The 21,823-nt window shown below is 39.0% G+C and overlaps 1 protein-coding gene across 1 annotated transcript in view; it reads left to right on the top strand.

Moving 5' to 3' along the window:
• The window catches only part of PDE11A (phosphodiesterase 11A), a 138,147-nt gene that overhangs the window by 101,566 nt on the left and 14,758 nt on the right, over positions 1 to 21,823 (top strand). The window contains exons 13-18 of the mRNA XM_072874404.1: positions 3,733 to 3,842; positions 6,882 to 6,972; positions 10,085 to 10,185; positions 14,487 to 14,564; positions 15,949 to 16,016; positions 19,584 to 19,654. Of these exons, the coding sequence (XP_072730505.1) occupies positions 3,733 to 3,842; positions 6,882 to 6,972; positions 10,085 to 10,185; positions 14,487 to 14,564; positions 15,949 to 16,016; positions 19,584 to 19,654 (519 nt within the window). The remainder of the gene's footprint in view (positions 1 to 3,732; positions 3,843 to 6,881; positions 6,973 to 10,084; positions 10,186 to 14,486; positions 14,565 to 15,948; positions 16,017 to 19,583; positions 19,655 to 21,823) is intronic.

Raw genomic sequence — 21,823 nt, 5'->3', positions numbered from 1 at the left:
TGTATAAACTTGGCATGCCTTTTTTTTTAAGTTATAGAAAAATGAAAAGCTTTTTACCCTGAGGAGTAACGGCAAAGTCAGGCAGCGCCGTTCAGCTGGGAATTACATTAATTTCTGCCAAATGCTGCCCGGGGGTGCGGAGCCCTTAAACCTCACCCGTGAGGACCTCTAGGTGGAGCTCCGAGGCCAGGTTTTCGGCAGGCTGCTCTTGCGGTGGGAAACGCTCCCTCCCACCAGGCATCTCCATCTCAGCTAGCAGTGACTACGTTGGCAGCCAGCAGGGAGAAAGCAGATCCCTGCCGCTTCAACAGCCACCAGCAAGCCTGCGAGGTCTCAACCATAAGCTGCTTTGACCGTGGTTCTCAAAGCATAATTTCAGGATCCTTTTAGTAGTCAGCACGGGGACGCAACTGTCTGTGGGAGGTGATCTCGGATTTTCAAGTCAAGTTCATTTCATTGCCCACGCTCCTGGTAATAAACCGAACAAGCAATTCCATGTGCAGGGCTGGACGTGCATGCCCACGGCATTGGACTCACCGTGCATCCCACCCCGCTTCGCTGGTCTCTGGCTGAGAACAGAATAAGTTCAGGTGTATGATCCTCTTGGGCTGCTCTCCCTTCCAGACGTAGGAGGACTGACCTTGTGAAAAAAGACACAAAAGAGAGAGTCAAGAAACTAGTAATAGCACAAGGCTTGCTCTTACTGCATTTGTCTTGGAGAAACCATCCGAGTTAGTTCATGCCTTGTTTTTTTCACCTGCAGAAAGGGGAAAATTCTTTGGCCTTCGGAGAGGGGCTCTGATGGTTAAGAAGGCACTGCTTTGTGGAGCTGTTCCACCCTATTCCTGATTTCTCCATGACAGTCAGCAATATTGACTGCACCACAAATATAAATCAGTAGGTCTATTTTAGGGCATTTTCAGGTAGGACTTACCATAGCATAGTAATGTCTAATCTGTAATGCGGTAGCCTGTAATGGCCCAACCGTGCTCCCACTGAATGCGGAACAAAAATTCAGCTGGGTTGAACAAGCCAAACAACAGAAATCCAACAAAGCTTAAACCAGTTGTTTCACTGCTGAGTCAGCCTTCTGCATATCTAAGGTATGTTCCTGTATATCTAAGTACGTATTTTCTCTCTCCAGTTAGACACTGAACAATTATAAGCCCAGCCCTGCAAGCCATACTTCTGTATTTCAGACTCGCCCAAATATTCTGAAGACAAAGCACTAAAGCTTTGCACTGCTCATATGAGTTAAGGACGTCACACAAGAGTAAACCGCAGGATCAAGCCCAGGCTTCATTATCAATGCCTTTGCCTAATACAGTTCGTACTGATACTTATTTCAAAAAGTAAAAATGAACAAGTAAGCAATACAAAATTAAAATCCCACCTGGTGTGCTAATAACAAAACATATAAATGTAGGGCAAGTTATAATGAATACAATTCAGTTCCTCACATGAAAGAATGACCTCCATAACTCACTGGAGACACTGCCACTCATGAGTTATGGGTCATTCCTTTTCTGGTGAAAATAAATTTTACTGCACCATCGTCTATAGCCATGTATTTTTTCTCTCTGTGTAAATTCAAAAAATGGGGAAATGTAATCCTCTGTTTTCTTGTATTATGTTCAAAGCAGATATCCCCTCACTGTAACATTGTTGTAAAGTAAATGTTTTTTATTAAGTGAAATATGCTATATTTCTCTCATATATTCAATTACAAGACTTTTGATTAAATAAAATGTTGCATTTATTTTTGAGATATTGCTACTGTTAATAAATTCCTTAATTGGCTTTCCTGCATTTGTAATACAGGTTGAATCCTTGAGTTTAATCAAAGCTTGTGTTATGCTAAAGAACATTTATTACAGCATCAATTTTATATTATAAAACTTCTATGTTAAGTTGTTCTAACTTAGCCATGAACGTTTTCTCTAGATTGAAACTTGACACGTGGTATGTTGTCAGTTACAAACCTATTTTTTACTCCCTTTTTAAAAAATAGACCTTGATTATTACTTGTTATATAAGAGTAATGTTTAAAAAAATAAAAAGAGAAACCACTATTTTTTAGAGAATTTCCTCTGCCTGGGTAGCTGTTACTGAAGCTAAAAAAAGCAATGCCACTAGAAATCAGGAGAATCTCTTTCATAATATTCAAGTTACTCTGTACACCAGTGGATTCTACACGAAAGGAATCTTTTTTCCTCATATTTGATCATCTTTTCTGATATGTAAATGAGCATAATTACAAAGCTTTTGTAGCAAGTCCTGCACTTCTTCAATTCCCACTGAAATGCATTCCTGAGCACCTGGGGGAGCCTGGCTCCCTGTACTGCCTAAATATTAACTGCGGCCACATTTCAGACTATGAAAACAGAGGCTATTTGGATTTGAATGTGCATTTCTTTAAATAGAATTTGTGGTCTTCAGGGTGAGTAGCAGAGTTTTCACATGGTATTGCAGCAATTGGCCGGCATTTCTGAGTGGGCTGTAAGTTCCTACCAGGTAAGGACATCACGTCCCACTGATATTCACTGTCTTTGTATCACTTAACCCTCTTCTTGCCAGTGGGTGAAATTATGCCCCATTGAAAATCAATGGAATTCAGGGTTTCTTACACAATATTAGTGTTCAGCCTTAGTTTGGTCCTCCAATATAAATGTATATTATATTCCTTTTATATAATTTCCTTTCATACTAACTAGATAGTGTGGCTAATTGAGGAGTGTTGTTGGAGACCGGCACTGTGGAAAGAAAAGCGTTATGATTTTCCAGCTCAGCCAGTCATTTTTGCAGGCAATATGCCGTTATGCTTCTGACGAGTTGAAGAACCAGGTTGTTTCTGTGATGGGTACTGGAGAGGTGGTGTCCCACGCAGGCTCCAGCACCTTCTCCAGACAGGATCTGTTCAGGATGCTTGAGGTTAGCAGTAACAGTAGTATTTCTTTTCTGACATGAGGCAGTTCAGGCAGGAAAACTGCTATGGCAAGTATCCACGAGGACAAGTATAGCGGCAAAAAAAATGTTTCTAGCATCAGCTCCCCCATTCACACGGGTGTATCTGGTCTGAGCTGCTTGTGGGGAATTTCAATACATCAGTTTTCAAAATTCTCTCCCAAATTCAAGTGGGTGTCTGCAGCAGAAATATGCCATTTGAGACAATTCCTCTTTAAATCATGCCGCTTCATTTCATGTGTCCTAGATAACAAATCTCTTAATAGTTCGTAACAGTTCCATAGAGTATATTTTAGCTGGCTTCTTTTATAGGTCTTTTGATTTAACATCTCAGCTATCTCTAACAGTAGGGATTGACTAAGATGGTCACCTCAGAATTGAAGAAATCTAAGTACTTCTCTGAACAATAATTTAAAAATGGAATCAATTTTGTTTTGTATTTCTCTGATATGAAATTCCAGTTCCTGTCTTAGTGTGTAGTTATTGTTTGTTTTCAGCTCTTTTTGCCTTTAGTGCCTTCTGGGTAGTGGAGAAATGGCATGCCGGAAATGCAGCAGAGAGATAATAACAGATCACTCCAAGGACGTTATCTATTCTGCTAACCATCTAACATACAGCAGGGAATATAATATGACAATAAAGCATTTATCTTCTCCTTACTGAAACGCTTATGGTATCAAAACAAAGTTGACTGTTGCTCGATGGACTAACATTACTTATCCCTTCTGCTACTGATAGTTACAGCTGCTATTTTTTTTCTGCTCTCAGACTGCAGGATTTCAGGAGATTCTGACTGAAATTGAAATTTTAGCTTTGATTGTGGGATGCTTATGTCACGACCTTGACCACAGGGGAACCAACAATGCCTTCCAAGCCAAGTAAGTTTTCTAATTCTTATTACTTTAATTTGTTTTTCTTCCACAGAAGAGCAAAAGGTGACCAGGATAAAGAATGAAGCATTAATTTCAGGCCTCCTAGGCCAAGGCCACGTATTCTTCTTATTGTATGTAGTGAGGGACTATCCATCTTTATCATTCTCTGTTCTTTTGGGTAATTGCTGGCTTGTCCTTTGTATCAGGCTGTTGATTGGGTTACCCCTTGTGCACTGACACCGCATATTGAAATGTGGTGCTAAAACCTGATGTTCTTTTCAGGCTGAGGTATTATTGATTCTGGTATTCAACTGAGGAAACACTGAAACTGTCTGGGTTGTTCTTGCTGGCTGGAATGCATGATGTTAAGCAAAACCTTGTTCAACTCTTAAGAAGAAAATAGGTAAAACTGAAATCATGCTTTCACAAAAACTTTCACAAACATATAGGCAAGCATACATACAGTAATTCCTAGCTTATGAAGTATGAAATCGTTGCCATCATGCTGGAGCTCAGATGCATCTCGTCCACAGCGGGTGGCTGGAGTAGTTGCCTCCCCACATACCTGTCAGCTGTGGAGCACACAGGGTCCCTGGTGCGTGGAAATGCCTCCTCCCTGGCCTGCCCCACACACCAGAGCACACAGAGCCCGTTTGGAGACATGCTGCAGTGGGTAGGGGCGGGCTGGCCACCCCCAGAAATGGTCAGTACCCACCAGAACACGAAGCTGGATCTTGAAGGCAGATTCTTACATCACCTATGTGAAATCTTGCTCTCCAGACTGTTTTCAATTCTAAAAATGAATTTTATTCTATTCAAAGTGCTTAGGACCTGATTCAGCAGCCCTGACTTGCATATGTTTTTACTGTCCAGGCTGCTGTCCTCAGACACATTAGTGAGGTAGAAGCAGGTTTGTGGAAGGTTTGACAGTACATCTTACTGTGGTGGTAATGGAACTCTCTTGACAAAGGTCAAATTGTTTCCAAAATCTGTGTTCCCTGACAACGGGGGGGGGACAACAGGAAATGTTCCCTGACAACATCCTGGCCAAGCTGTGAAATAAAGCTGTCAGACACTGACACTCCTCCAAATCCCACGTTGTTTTCTTAACTCCCCAGGTCCTCTACAGTCAGAATATGAGACCTTGAGGCTCTCTCATCCTGCAGATCCCAGCATGCGTTTGCAACTTTGTCTGTTCTGCATTACTGCTAATTCTCCAGCGTGACGGGGAAGTGGTCAGATGGTTGTCCAAAGATATTTGAAAGACAGTGTGATGTTGTATTAGCCTGTTTTGTCCTACCTTTTGCAAAAATACTCTGCTGCAATCTGTGCGTGCACGGGCTGCTGCATTTCTGGGGGCCAGTTGTCTCGGTGAACATCACTCAAACTGATGTTTCTGATATTCGCTAAGCTGCCATCTCCTGAGCTATTGGTGTTGCTGTACAGTCTCGATGAAACAACACCGTCTGGATCTTCAATCACCATAGCAAGGAAAATCAATTGTAGTGCTCAAAAGACAGAGCTCATGGTGCAAAGGTTACCAAGCATGCTAGATGCCTTTTTGCAGCTGAATCTTGAAGAGAATCAAAAAAGACGAGACAAATGGGAAGGAATCTCAGCTGATTGATGTTTATGTTCCTAATTTACAAAAACGAGGTGTAAGATTTACATCCTGACCGTTTTAGGCTCTGATTAAGTTAACCACTTCTCCACTGTAACATTACACAACATATCTCTTGTGCAAGGGATGGCTGAATTAAAGGTAGAGGTTTCAGCATTAGACTGCTATCACTTATACTTGTTGTTTGACAACAGAGTACAAAGAGGCGGCTACCATTTTATGACTCCATAAAGAAATTGCTGAAGACATTCAACAAAAGACAAACATTACCACACATGTATAAAACATCCCTGAAAACAGAAGCTGTAGTTTTCATAACAGCAGCTATGATTTATTCCTCTAACCTGACTTATAAATTTAAGCATCACATTTTCCTATTTTATCTTCAGTGTTCAATGCTGCTGTTCTGTGTGATGAAAGTTCAAGAGGTATATGATGGAGGCAATATCACAGTTGTCTGAAATGGCTCTGTTATATATCTCAACTCCACGTTCTCTAGGGATGATGTTTCCTGGACATCCTTCTCTCCAATAAAGCTGCTTCTGATAATTAAATATCAGTATGGTGCAGTTTTATAGTATATACTCCTAGGAGACTCTTTCTGTTTGTCTCTACCATAATCTCTTATTCTCATTTCTTTGGAAAGAAAACCCATCTTGTCACTTTAGGCTGGGTCCCAGAAGTGAAGTGATGGTGAACAGTAACTATTCTGACAATCCAGTCCCACTCTCTGCACCTCCCAACACTTTGCAATTTTATAATTGTATTCTGTAGATTTTTGTTCTTTAAACTTAGAAAACCCACCTGCTCTGTGCATTTTGAAGCTAATTTTGTTTTAGCCAATAAAAATAATGAGAAAATACATTCTAAAGAGATGCCAAACTTTATTTTTATATTCACTGCTCTCACTCATATTTTTTTGTTTATCTTAGTATTTTTTTTAAGTGCATGGTTTTACATACAGACAGAACCTCACTGCATTTGCAGTTGGTTTTTTGTTGTTGTGTTTTGGGGGTTTTTTTAAGAGTTTGTAATCACCCATCGTAAGCCATTGTGGTTATATCTATTAAGAATTAAAAATAAAAAGTAGTAGCAGAACAGCCAGTCCTAGCTCAAGGACATTACTGTTTGTCTTTACTGTACCCATGCTGTTGCATCGCTGAGGCACTTTGAAAGTTGCATTACAAAATTCCATGTAGTTCCAGGAAAATCTTTAGTTAGCTGGTGATATTTAGCAAGGTCTGGAACATAAATGCCTTGTATCTGCCTTTAAATTAGTATTTTGATCTTGTCAACTGTCTCAAGTGTGGTTGCTGGAACGGAGAGGGAGAGTGTGGCTGCATGCTTTCGCTACTAAATTGTCTCTGAAACCTGCTTTGTAAGCAGACGAGCAGTATTTGTTGACTCCCCGTGTTCTGTTTCAGGAGCGGATCAGCCTTAGCTCAGCTCTACGGCACCTCTGCTACTTTGGAGCACCACCATTTCAATCATGCTGTCATGATTCTCCAAAGTGAGGTACAAAAGCATTACTATTAATCTCACTGTAAGCTGTTGGGCAGTTTCAGCCAGAGAAAGGAAATACCACACACAGTACCTGTTCAATGCCCTCTCCTTTAGGAATTATTTATTGGTTACCACAAAGGTCACAACTAGCGCAAAATTAAACAACTCCAAACGCTGATCATAGAGCCCAGAGATTATATTTGTCTCAATCAGCTAGAAGCAAGGAGAACATATCCTAATCATATTGTCAGCTTTTCTCAGTCGTCTTACATATATCCTGCTCAGTGGTTTATAGGTAGGTGAAACAAGCTCTTGCCTTTCCCCACAGGTGTTGTATTCAGAGTATCACAGTCATCCTTTACTGGGCCAATTTAATTTATTTGACAGTCTTTCTGTAATCAGTATTTTTATGATGGTTTTGCATAATTTTACTAAATTATTTTTTTAAAAAAATTAATATCAGTAATATCATGCTGTCCAAAGTACACTAGCTGCTTTGCAGATACGCATAAAGATATAGTTCTTGCCTAGAATATCTTATGCGCAACAGTATGCAGCATGCACTACCCTAGAGATGTAGTAAGTGAGGAAAGTAGAAGGATGGACACGCAATCCTTACAAAACAATGGATGTACTTTCTTAATTTACACGGATAGGTTGTTGCACAAAATGCATTCAGTATACGTAAAAACAAAAACGTTTTTCATGCAGCACAATTGGAGACCATATGCTGATCTGCAGTAACTTTTGAAGAGCATCTGGGAATGTCCCATAATCGCAGGCAAATGGGAAAAGGGTTGATGGCTTTACCTCTGTGTACAGTGCCGCAGAGATCAGTCATGGGACTGTGGCTTTAGCATTCAGTTTCTCGACATTATATTAAAAAAGTAGACATAAGAAAGGAGGGCACCAGCATGAGATTTAAACAGCTCAATCTGCTTAGCTTAGCCTAGCCTAGCTTATCTAAAAGGTGATACTAGGAATTAAATGGCTCCTTATACTACCAGGGAAAGGCATAAGAAAAAGCAGCATTTGAAAGTTAAACAGACTGGTTCAGAATAGGAAAAAAGGAAGGGGTTTGGGGTTTTTTTTTGGTTGTTGAGCCCCTGGAACAAACTTTCCTGGGAAACAGTGATTTCTCTAGTTCCTGAAATCTTCATAATGACTGAACATCTCTCTGAAGACAGGCTCAAGACATGGACAACCCTGTGAAAGTTTATAGCTCATGTCAGTCTAGATGCTTTTCTTTATCTTTTCCAGCTTAAAAATCAAGAAATTTATGAGGAAAAAATACTTTTTTCCTTGGAATCTACTCCAGCTTCTTTTAGAGATGTAAAATGTTACTTGAAATGCAAGTCCTCCCCTTTGATTGTTCAGGCAGCTTCTTCTCCAGGTCCTCATTTCTAGACCAGAAAATTAATCCTATGGGATTTTTATCCACTAGATACTATTTGCTAATGGAACACAACACCCCATAGTTTGGAATAAATGCAGATTTGGATCCTCCAGTCTACTTAAAGACACACCAATTTTCACCAGCTGAGCAGTCGGTCTTCTCTCTCAAATAAGCTGAAATTATATTATATCCTATCCGCTAATGTTGATATTCTAGTCTGTCTTTGCTATCTAGAAGGAATCATAGTGTATTGTATTATTTCTTTAGATTTTTATCATGTTGAACAAAGGAGCTATTTATCCTTTACTCTTGACATGCTAACCTCAGCATAAGTGATCTTGAGCTTTGTAGTGACATGGTTTTATACACCATGAAACAGGTCAGAAAGGCAACAATATTACAGAATAACAGACAACTTGGTAAATTACCCTTGTGGTAAGAGCTGCTATTTTCCTGATAAAATTTGCTTTCTTTTCTTCTGAGTACTTTGGTTTTAAAATTGTTTTTCATAAATAAGCTTTAGATTCTCAAATCCTTCTCAATATTTAGCTGAAAAGAAATAATCATTTCATCGTCACAGAGAAGACCATCTTTTATGCATGGCAAATTATTTTTTTTAGTCCAACAATTAGCTGATATATTAAAAAAATGCCATCTCTACCTCCAGACCTTCACTCATCTATGTCCTCAGACCATCATGGTTATAGCAATCCTGTTGCGGGAAAATTCTTGGTTTTAAGGGTATTTTAATCTTCCTAAGCAGTAGATGGCAGTGCATACGGAATGTGTGCATTACAGTGCTAAATGCCACCAAAGTAAGACTCTGTTCAGCAAGAACCTCATTATTTCTATAGGTGATTAGAGAAAAAAAAAGTGTAGTACTTTTATTTATGTTAATTTAGTTATATGTTACTAATATCACAAAGACCACTTCTTAAGCTTACATTTAGAATTTCCCATTAATTTTGTTTCTTTCAGCTTATTGTCTCTAGGATTTCATAGAGAAATTATAGGATGTCCATCCCTCTCAGTTTTCAGAAATTCAGTTACAAAAGGACCTTCCTGCTCTCAAATAGCAATATTAAGTAATTTGCTTCCTTTCATTCTGGCCATGGAGCACCTTTCAAATTCTTAATCCATGATCCCTTAAAAAGTAGCCTATTGGGCCTACAAAGGGCTTTGAAACTGCATAAAGTTGGGGTTCTTTAGCCTGCATAGGCAATGCTCGTATATGCTGTAAGACAACGCAATAATGGGCAGAGTGAGCAAATGGGCTGTTTTGAATGAAAAACTGATCTAGTGTCTTTGCTCTAACAGCAGTTTGTGTGCCTGCAAGCAGCAGCACAGATAAATCTATTGGGAGCACAACTCAAAAGCTGCAATGCACTGCTCCCCAAAACATTTAATAAGAGGAAAGATGGAGAGGTATCCATATTTTTTTCGCCCATAAACTGAGTCTGTGCAGGGTCAGAGCAAAGAGTAAATCTTTCCTCAAGAGGCTATAATTTCAGCAGAGTTTACAAAAATATCCCAGGTGCTTGATTACAGTCGTCAACTCTTCCACCCCAATGTAATCTCGGCAGTATTAACATTATTATTTTGTTGTAGTTTTGCCATGCATCAGAAAAGGCCTCTGTAACAGGAAACAGTAGACTGAAGAGTTAGAAAACCTTTTAAAAACCTATATTGATTGCTAGCCCTTTACCTCTTTTATCTCTTTCATTATAGGGTCACAACATCTTTGCTAACTTGTCCTCTAAGGACTACAGTGACCTTATGCAGCTTCTAAAGCAATCGATATTGGCAACAGACCTCACTCTGTATTTTGAGTAAGTATTGGCATTTCTTGTATTTGACAAATGAAAATTCGAAGAACTTACTCTAATGACCTATTAAATACCAATAAGGATATATAATATGAGAAATTAGTGTTTAGCTGTGGTTGAAGAGATTTAGTCTAATACTCAGTATATCTTAGGCTAATAGAAATATCTCAAGTGTCCAAGTAAGTTTTGCTTTAATGTGTAACGTGTCTGTATCAACAAAAAGCAAGTGAAATCCTAGGCTTATACTTCAGAGCAATCCCAGAAATCAGTTACAGCTCAGTCCCGTAATTCTTCTGTCCCTTCTGTGGATCATTTCTTCAGGCATGTAGAAAATCAACGACATTTTAGAATTCTTTTCCACCATTTCAGAGTTTCTAAACATATATGCTAAGAAATATTATACTTGGTTACAGACCCAGTTGCAGAGGTAATGAAAGCATACACGTTGCTGCTTTGAGGACAAATTATGCCAATTTGTATCACATGAGAATAGGTCTTAAAAGGCTTAACTCGAGAGAAGTGTAATAGGATCTCTCTCATCCAGTTTTCTTCCTTTTCCTTGTTTGCAAATCAAACCTCTAAGTAGTCTTCAAGTTGGTGCTATTTAATGTTTTTCAAATACTGTTAATTATTGCCAAGCCCTTCCCAGTGAGAATGTGTGGGAGCATGCATGTAGTCGGAGGAGTCGTGGTACCACCGTCACATTGCACTTTTGACATCCCCCTCTCTGGCGCATGCCTATGGCTGACAGATGTGCAGTTTCAGCATACTACCTTCCTAGTCTTGACAATAGCTCATCCTTACGAATTTTTGCTTGATGTCCATTAGCATCCTATCCCAAACAGTCCTGGGTAGCATTTAGTAATGTTTTTCTCAAGTTTTAGGGGGGTATACCTGCATTCCCCCACTTTGTGCTGATGGTTGATACCAAACCAAGTTTCCAGAAAACTTCAGGCAAAGCCTTTACCCTGAAATTGTTCAACTATCTATATCAATATTGTATTTTTAACTGTTAATTGTAAAAATACTAACTGGGATGCTGCAATGTTTGCTTTATCTTTTTTTCCTCAGTATTTGGTTACTGTGCCAAGGGCTGTTTCTAAACAGTACTGGCAGTAGACACACTGATATTCTTTGTTTCCTGCAATTCTATTCAGAGGAGCTGTATTAAGAAAGGGGTTTAATGAATAGTTTTATTATAAATAACTTCTAAACATTAGTCCATGAAGAAATTCCTGCTTGCTGACATGAAAATCCTGAGCAGGACAAATAAATCCTTTTAAGCGTACTCTTTTTGAAGCTGTCTGTTAGGATCGCTTGTTATCTGGGGGGCTGGTATGACAGGGGAATTTGCTGATGGCTTTAAGTGAGATACAAGGACCACAGGGATGTGTCAGTACGGGTTCTCCTGTCTCACCACAATTAACAAGTGCTGCAGAAATGTTTTGTGTTGTCAAGGAAGAGATGAGTGACGGGGGCTGAGAGGGCAGCTGCCCTGGCACAGCCCCATGTGCTTCCCCTGGCCAGGATCCTGCAGCCCCTGGAAGAGGCAGAGGCTCTGCCCTGGAGAGGGGCCCGCAGCAGTGCCTTGGGAGGGAACCCAGTCCAGACCCAGACGTGATGGAGCTCTCTTCCCTGTCTGTCTTAGGTTGAAAAACTACATGGTCAAGTTGTCTTTCTAGTTTTAATACAGAGAAATAATGTCCAAAAAGGGACATCAGCTGAATTTCAAGATTATTCTTCCTTGCTTGCATAATTGATTTTTATGTGCTACATGAATCAGAAAGCTTTTAGCAAATGAGGCCTCTTTACTCAGAAGTCTGCAAATAAGTTATCTTTTCCTCTTGTGTTATTATGATTCATTAATCAGGTAGTTGTTATGGTACTTTACTTCCAAAAGCGCCTGAAGATCACTCCCTGGAAACGTTGATGATTTACACTTCTTAAAGCCACCCTATATGAACAGATGTTTCCGCACAAGTACCAAACTTGTTTTTTCAGTTTTCTACATCTTCAATATTTTTGTAGAGAAGGAAATTCTTATATCAGTATTCTTAGAATGCCTAAACCTAATGATCACAAAGTCCAGCTAGCAAAACAGCAACAAAACTCCAGGCAGAGCAAGGCTTTATGACCTTCTCAAGGCACTACTTTTCTACAAACAAACAAAAAGATGACTTTCAGTGAAAGATCAGATGGAAAATATACTTGATTTTAGTAGATAATTCTAGATAATGATGCTTGTAGATAATACAACAAGCAAAAGCATGGAACCAAAATTAAATTTATGGAAATTCACTCAAATGATGTCTTGAGCCACTGGGCTCTAGAGCAACTCAATTTGCTATATATAGCAAGACAACTTTCCCTTCCAGGCAAAATACAACCAGAGTCAATGTTACTCAAAGAGATTGCAAAATTGTTATCATTCTATTTATTTCTGAAATCCTGGCATATTATGTTTACTTAATAATAGCAAACCTCTTCGTTTTGGATACCATGCATAAGCAACCAGTAGGAAACACTAAACTGTTTCCTTATACATGCCTGCTTTCCTCAGGTTGAGTCCTTCCTACACTAGAAATTCTCTGTGGAGTTAGACTACTACTTCTGCATCCATTTAAATGGATTTCAAAGAAAATTCTTATTTTAATTTTTTCAGCTTAACATAAGGCCTTGAGACTCACATTTTCAGTTACTCTTTATGGACCTCTATATTTTAAATTTGTTTGAGGTTTCTGGGATGTCATCTTCCTGAGCCTTCAGCTTTAAACATTCTTGCCTGTTTTTTGTCCAGTAACATATGAATTGCCCAGAATATCCAATACTTCAAAATGAAATAATTACCAAATTTTACGTTGTTAGACTGGGCACTGAAATACAGGATGCAAAAATCCACTGCTCGCTTTCTTCATAGAGTTTGTAGTTGTTGATAATCTGCTCAGGATTAGTCTGGTTTAAGGTTTATGTGCCAACTACTCTTGGCCATTAAAATTTTCATCATTGCAGTACTTATTTCCACTGGGGCCATGATGCTATGACTTCGTGTGAGAGAACTGAATTTTGTTTTCTGAATGTGTGACTTTGCATTGTCCTGGCAAATTTTGTAATGTGAAACTCTTTTATATCTTATTTCACAAAACATAAGGGATTAGATATCATCATGTAGTCCTTATATCTCCCTGTTCTAGTTGCTGTCATGAAATCCATTATAGAAATGCCCTATAGTAGGAGTGACTGGTCATATAACACATGACAGTCAAGGATCAGAATAATGCAACATGGCCCACATAAAATTCAGTCCATTGACTGGCTGCCGTCAGACTGTGCTTTCAGTAATCACTGTTCAAAATTTCAGTCTAGCTGAAGTAAATGTAGAAAATACAAGACTTTGCATACTCTCTCCTGTTGGGGAATCTAACTACATTTTCACTTGACAAAGAGATAGCACAGTCTCCTGTGAGATGGGGCACTGGACTGTCACTCAGAACATAGGTATTTGCTTCCCAGCTTTGATGCTAATATGTTGTGTCACTCTGGGCAAGTTGCTCCATATTTTTATACCTCAACTTCCGCTATATCTGGGGCAGGATCTGTTTCATATTGTAGTCACACTGCGTGCAATAAGAGCCGCTTGGAGTCTCAGTGCCATAAAAAATTGCAGATTATGATGAGTCAGAATGTTGGTACTTAAAGGCACCAAACAAGCATTAACATGTTCTGGCTCATGTTTTGTCCATCTTTGAGGCCGTAGGCAAGATATTCCAGAAGACAAAGCAGGGGACCAAGCAGGGAGACCTAGTTTCTAGTCAATAAGAACTACTAACTCAAGACATCTGCAGCTCCTGTGTCTCACTGTTCTGTCCTGTGTGCTGGAAATAACAGGAATTTCACGTCTCTGAAAAACCCTTCAGGATCTAGAAGGAAAAATCATTTTACAAGGACAAGTAAAGAGAAGTGTGTATATATTTCAGGGGTGTTTCTATTTTCTGTCTGTCCACTGCTGTAGTTGAACATTTCATGCTTCCATGGAAGACTGATCATTTTGGTACCATTTATTTCCTTATCTGCGGAGACCATAAATACAATATTGCTTTTACTAGGCAACTCTGACATTGATAACAGACATTTATAGAACATGTTCGGAAATTAGTATGTTTCGCTTAAATGGACTGTCAGTGTAACGACTTTAACAATAATACATGAGGTGCAATGATTTCGTATCACCCAGAGAACTGTGTTTCTACTGCAGTGCTGCCCTGGAAGTGTCTTGTTTGCTTCTCTGATAATCTGTTTTGTTGCAGGAGAAGGACCGAGTTTTTTGAACTTGTCAGTAAAGGTGGTTATGATTGGAATATAAAAAACCACCGAGAAATATTTCGGTGAGCACTACTATTTGTTGCTTTCTGGTTATTTCAAAGTGTAGCCATATTTGTTTAAGGAATTTCATATATCATGGAGTGAAGACTTAGAGTAACAAGAGAAGGTAGCTTGTTTTAAAAATATGATCCATGATATGACATGTATGGTATGATTTCTAAACGTTACCAAACAGCAGGGATGTAATCAGTGTGACCTCACATTCTCCGTTCCTATTTCTGCCTTCACACTCTGTCATGTTTTCTTCCCTTTCTCCCAGCCTCACCAGTTACCACTCAGCCTTTCTGCTCTTTCTCCAGAAAGCATCAATATTCTGCCTCAGGACACAAAGATCATTCTTGTCCGTTTCTCCGTTCCCTCCTCCTCTCAGCTGTTTTTTCACTGGCCATGCTTCTCTCTGCTCTTCTAGTCTGTACCTGGGAATTTGCAGACACACAGGACTCTTCTAGTCCTCACGAATGATCTGAGCTTGCATCCTATTGAAAACCTCAGACATTGTGGGTGGTTTGAGTACACCATGCTTTTGAGACAATAAAATGTGTGCATTTGCATATGCATGCCTGATTACGTCTCGTTTTATCTGAAATTTCATTAAAATCCTGTTTCCTTTTGGTCTTTTGACCAAAATATTGGCCATTTTCTATTTTCCATATCATTTCACCCATTCCTAATTTTAGATTCAGGCAATATATTTGACGCTTCATTTTCAGTGCCCTTGTTCTTCATTTAAACTTTCTTAGACTTTTATCTGCATCATGTACTGTACATAAACGCTTTCTACAGCTGAATGGTTTCTTTCTCCTAATGCATATAAAACATGGTTGTAGCTAGGTATTAAACTACAGTGGAACGGTATAGCTCATAGTAAATCTTAAATTTTTATTGTAGATGAGCAGTAGAAACTGCTTAAACAGTGTCTGGGATGCTGCCTCCTGTGATTATAGGTTCTCTTGCTACAGCAGTCACTTACAAATAGGCATATAAATTGATCCAGTTTGCAGGTGTAATTATGTAATAATACCCTTACTTATATCATGTGAAGCACATGCTTTCTATATATTATAAGTATTAATGTAAGTAGTGTTAGAAGTATTGCAAAATTAGCAGTTACTCCCTTGCAATATCATTTCTTTTCTAGTGTACAATGCACAGTACCAAAATTCATCGTCTGATGACCTGCAACACATTAGGCTTCCTAGGCACAATTGTGATGTAAAAGCCATGCTGATGGCTGAGATTTCAAACATGTCATTCTTTTCTGGAGGAAAAGAAGGTGCCAGGGCTGACATTTTATATACGTATTATTTATTTATGCATCCAGAGCAGAGTTGTTTAGAAATCCAACAAAGGTTGATTCAGCTTGTATTGTTCATTTCTGTTTTTCAGATCAATGCTAATGACAGCCTGTGACCTTGGAGCTGTGACCAAACCGTGGGAGATTTCAAGACAGGCAAGTCATGATTAATAGCAGGGCTGGGAGGAGGCGGGACTGGCGGGACAATATTCCCAGGGCCCTGGCTTACAAGGGACCAAAACTGGAATCAATTTACAGCGGTATTAATGCCATAAAAAAATAGCAGGGGGTTTCTGCAAGAAATGGTTTATTGCATAATCTTTCCATGTACACATGCTGGTGAGCAGCATGTAGGTACCTGAAGAGATCTGGCTTTACAGCCTCTCCTCTTACTAACCTTTTAAATCCATATCAAAAAATGGATGGAGTAAAAAAAGCGTTAGCCACATGTAGCTGCGCTTACTTGTTTTGTCCCAAAGTTTTCCTTGGCAGTGGCAGAATCTTCCCTAAATCAAAAATACCAGCAGATGATCTGCAAACTTTGATTAACTTAAAGTCTTCAGTAAATATGATAAGAGAAATGTGTTCGTTTTCTCAACACTGATGGGAAAAACTGCAAGTGTAGTATAGAGCCTTTTTTAGCATCCTGTACTTCAAAACAAACAAATAAAAATTCAGGCTTCTGCTGCTGAGTAGACTCTTTAGAAATATACATAAAACTTGGGTCCAGCATTGGCAACAATTACAATGTGAGAAAGCAACCTGTCCCAATGCCTTGTCCTTTACCACGATTTTTCCCTCTTCTAGGCATCTTTCCTTACTCAGCATCCATCCTTAATATTTCCTGTACCCATGCTAATAATTCTCTGTCCTTTACTGAGGTCCAGAACAAGCCAGTAGAAGGCAGGCTGTGTAGAGTTTGGAGGAATATACAGCATCAAGAAGTAAATAGGAAATACACCAGCGCAGCTGAGTGTGGCTAAGCACCTGGAGGGAGTTTGATTGGCTTAACAGCAAAGTGATAGTTAAAAAGATGGGGTGAAAAAGAGAAGGTAGAGCAGAGAACTAGTGAGGCAGGAGCAGGCAGATTTCTTGGAGAAGGACAAGGAAGTAGCAGAAGCTGAAAGGGACTTGCCCTCCTTTGTGGTAGTATGAAAGTTACATGCATGTTAACTCAGTAAAAAAGCATTTATGTGGTGAGGGCTTCATCTCAGCTTGCAGTTTTGTCAGATGAGTCTTTTTTGCTTTTATAAGCAGGCTACGACAATAGTCCTTCTAAGGCTGTTACTCTACTAGGCCAGAATATGGTCACCTCGCATGGAAATCAGGGAAGTTGCTCCTATCCTGCAGTGCGAAAATGAGTCACAAGACTTTTCAGTGCCACCTAGCCACAGCTGCAGTGTGTGCAATCCCTCCTCATTTTTCCTCTTTAACCCAGTTAGCTTCTCCATTTTCTTTGACAGCCAAAATGTCAGGTAGGGTCTGTTTTCCATGTTGTCAATCTTTGTGCTATGGTGCTGAATTAGTGCTGACGTCTCTGGCAAACTGGCTTTTTATCCTTATCGCTTTTGAGGTCTGCAGGTGAAAATTCCCCTGCAGCCTAGTGTACAGGTTTACTTTAGATTGAAAAATCCAGTCTGGGATTGATTGAAACATTACCTGGTTGAGCAGAGAGGCTAATGAGTCCACAGAGGGAAAACAGGAAATAGTTGGACCTCAACTGTGCCAAAAGGAAAAAAACAAGAAAAGTGAGGGAGGAGGATTAAAATTTATGAATCAAAGGGAATAAAGGCTACATGTAAGAAGGAAAAATTCAGGAAGAGAAGATAGAAACAGACAAAAGAAGAGGGAAAGGGACGGAAGGAGAACAGTATCAGAATAGCGGTGAGAGACAGGGGTGAGACTGCATCTTGATTATTTTTATACAATACACTTGGCAGCCCCTTAATTGCTGCTGAGTTGTTAAATTATTCCTCTATCTGGAGTATTGATCCAGAATTTTATTAGTGCGCTGGGATTACATACATTATAAAGTTCCAAACTGTGTGATAGCCTGGCTCAAGATTTAAGAGTACTTTATAACATCACTTCACCTACTTCCCATTTATTTTGGTACTCCTTATTTCAACTATAACAAGCTTAGGATTTGTGAATGTTAACTACCATGCAGTTGCTAGACCAAGAAATTTTGAGATTTTATGAAGTGCAGGTTGTCTCCTTAGTTCACCCTCTTGTGCCTTGGCATTATGAAATAATTTCCTAGCTTGAAAACACTTGAAAACAATAAGGAGGCATGACAGGAGCTTTAGGAACTTTTAGGAGCTTTAAGTACCACACAGCCGCTCGCTCACCCTCCCTCCCAGTGGGATGGGGGAGAGAATTGAAAGAGCAAAAGTAAGAAAACTCGTAGGTTGAGATAAGAACAGTTTAATAATTGGAACAACAACAACAACAACAAACTGTAATGAGAAGGAAGACAACAAGAGAGCAAGAGAGGAACAAAACCCAGGAAAAAACAAGTGATACAACTGCTCATCACCCACCAACCGATGCCCAGCCCGTCCCCGAGCAGTGATTGCTGCCCCCCGGCCAACTCCCCCCAGTTTCTAATCTGAGCATGACACCATATGGTATGGAATAGCCCTTTGGCCAGTTGGGGTCAGCTGTCCTGGCTGTGCCCCCTCCCAGCTTCTTGTGCACCTGGCAGAGCATGGGAAGCTGAAAAGTCCTTTCCTTGACTAGTGCAAACATTACTTAGAAACAACTAAAACATCGGTGTGTTATCAACATTATTCTCATACTAAAATTCAAAACACAGCACTATACCAACTAGTAGGAAGAAAATTAACTCTATCCCAGCTGAAACCAGGACAATCAGTTTCCGTTTTTTGCATCTCAACTGTCACACGTGCCTACCTTCTAAGCCCCACACATGAGAAGAGTACAGTATGTAAAGGCTACTAGATCAGGATTGCTCACTGTTTGACCTCCTAAAATTCCTGTTGTTTCCATAACTAATTTTGGTTTTAAATCTTGTGTTCTGCGAAGCACAAAGCTCTGCTGAATAGAACATCTTCATTCACAAAAATCAGAAAGACTCATTCCAACTTCCAACCCACCAGTTCTCAATTTTGATTCAATACGATAATCACAATCTGAGTTCATATTTAGATATTCAGATCCTATAGTGATGACAGTCATGGGAAAAAAGTAAAGCCTAGTGGGGAAAAAAACCTTTATGGTTTCACATTAAATTAAGACAACAGAGGTTATTGGTTAATTAAGTTTCTTTGACAAGTGAAGTTGTTTATATAGGGCAACAGTCTGTAAATATCCAGAGAGCTCTTGCACATTTTACAAAGCATTTTTACAGACATAATTGTGCATGCCAACAAGAAGCTGTAATTTTCTATTCTGTTCTCAATACTTTAGTAAGTTGCATATAACTGCATTGAGTGCTACCTTGTCATTGCAATGTAATTCCTCCAGTCAATTCCCTATCAAAAAGGGATAAGTGTGCCTATCAGTGGTTACGGCTATTTATACACCCTGTATGCTCAGTCCTGAAAACTATACGAACATGTGCCTGACATCAGTCATTTAAGTGGGGCTATTCACTTCTTTACAGTTAAGCACAGGCTGAAGTCATGGTCTGAGCAAGAACTCATTACCCTAAAAATGATGTAGCAAGAACTCTAATCTTTATCATGATTTATGTTTTAGGCAGCTGAGCTGGTAACCAGTGAGTTCTTTGAACAAGGAGACAGAGAAAGATCTGAACTCAAACTCACTCCTTCAGTAAGTTTTTATCACTTCTGAAATAGTTACTAATTTGAATAAGGTAAGAAAATATCATTGGGGTAATTCAGAAAAACTAACTGTATTTTGTATGTAAAGAAAAATCTTGGAATAAATAAAAGCTCTGTCCAATAAGGACATGCATTTAGAGCCATATATAAAAGCTCTCCAGTCAACTCAGTCACTTTTGCATTCAGCCCTTCTCCCCATTTTCTATACCTATTCCCAAGGTTATTCTGTCAGTTAATTTTCTAAGCAACAGGTATTGTTTTTAATACACAATATTCAAATAAAAAATCACCAGCTACTTACAGAAATCAAAATTGTCAGATTTACTTTATGCTGCAGCTGTCTATCTGTGGTGTTTGATGTATCAAATGCCGAAAAGCATTTCTGTAGGTATACAACTAAATATAACACTGATTTAAAGGATAAATTGGCATTGAGTGGAATATAGGCAGATGGGTATAAAGTGTCAAACAGGAACTAAGAAAAAAAGTTTCATAAAGATTTTCAGTGAACTATTTGAGAATCGTTCAGTGAACGATCTGAAGATTTGAACGATTCAGAGAAGATTTAACCTTATCTAGGTTAAATACCTCAAAATGTTGACAAGCCATTATCTGGAGGCAACAGGAGAAGGGTAACAGAGAGTATTCTAAAGAATTTAACTTACAAGCTATTCACAAATATGTTTATGCTTCCAAAAATAAAAAGACCATTCCAGTGGCTCAGACTTGTTCTCACTTTGCTAATACTTGCACATGAGCCTGGGATGATGTAATGAAGTCAATAAAGTTAAAAAGTTTGTAGTAAACCATGCTCAGATACAGTAAATGGCTTTTCACTTTGTATACTGTCAGAGGTTGGGACATTAATGGATTTCTTCCGTATAGTAGTTCTGTGTGTACATCTCAGAAAAAATGGTAGCTATAGTCCAGTAGAAGAGTAATCAGTCAGTCACAGTATTCACAATTTTGAGACCAAATCTAGGCCTGAATAACTGCAAGTACCATTCCATATAATATGGATATAATGCCTTTCCTGCCTTGTATATAAAATCTGCAAAATGTGTTTCTCATGCTAATGAAGCATAATAAAAGTAATTTTATTTCAACACATACATTAATGTTACTGTCTTCAAGTAGCCATGAATCCCAGTGCAAATGGCCCAGGTCTAGCAACCTTAAGAATTATTTTAAGGTGTGTTATTACATCTACATTTTGGACATACTGTAGACTTGGTAGAAGTGCAGAGAAAGACAAAAGCCAGAGCTTTCTTCTGGCTGGTGTCTTCTGAAAATCTGCATCCAACAGCCTAGACAGGTGGGAAAGAAGACTGTATTGCTATAAATATCTTCAGTATTTCCTCCATCATAGGAGCCCTCTCACTCTTCCTTTGGGCTCTACAGTCTTCATCAAGGGATACAGTAATTTGTGGGCCACATGTAGGATGCTTTGAAGCCATACAGCTTGAAGGAAGATTTTCCTCTCTGGCCCTTCACAATTTCAAAGAATCCAGTAAACTGATGTATTAAGTGTTTTATGTTGGGAGATAAGGCCAGTAAATAATCACAAAGTTCATCAGTTCTAACAATTGATGGCTAAGGGTAAAAATCATGTAGAGTTTTGCCACATTAATGAGGAATTTTTAAACAAGATCAAATGCTGATCTATTTCATGACATATCACTATGACAAGCCACCTAGATAGGTATGGCTGCTAGTTAGATAAGAGAGTTGTTAGTCAGGAAGATAATGTGATATTTTCTTATCTTACAACTCAAGGATTTTTTTCTTGCGTTGTGCTTATAACGATCTGAAAATGACAGGATTTTTCAAAATTATTTTAATAGGAAATACAGAATTCTCCAAAATTAAACCCAAGATTCTCATTTCAGTTCACAGAGTCCTTCCACAGAGTCAATAAGACCTCCTGGTCTTATTTAGATACACTGTGTGATACCTGTTTATGTCAGAAAGAACAGGCTACAACTAGAAGAATTCAACCAGACATTTAATGTAATGTAATATGTATAGTCTGGAGTTTCTCAAAGGTACAGAAGGAAAGTAAGTTTTCTCAGGAGACATCAACCTTGAGGAGATGGCCCCAGAATAAGAACAGACTTTCCACAGAAAAAGACAGAAAGATTTTAAATTTGGCATATTC

The sequence above is a fragment of the Ciconia boyciana genome, chromosome 10, assembly GCF_034638445.1.
Source record: "Ciconia boyciana chromosome 10, ASM3463844v1, whole genome shotgun sequence".
Lineage (NCBI taxonomy): Eukaryota > Metazoa > Chordata > Aves > Ciconiiformes > Ciconiidae > Ciconia > Ciconia boyciana.
The sequence above is the reverse complement of the archived record's forward strand: the minus strand, read 5'-3'. Positions and strand labels throughout refer to the sequence as shown.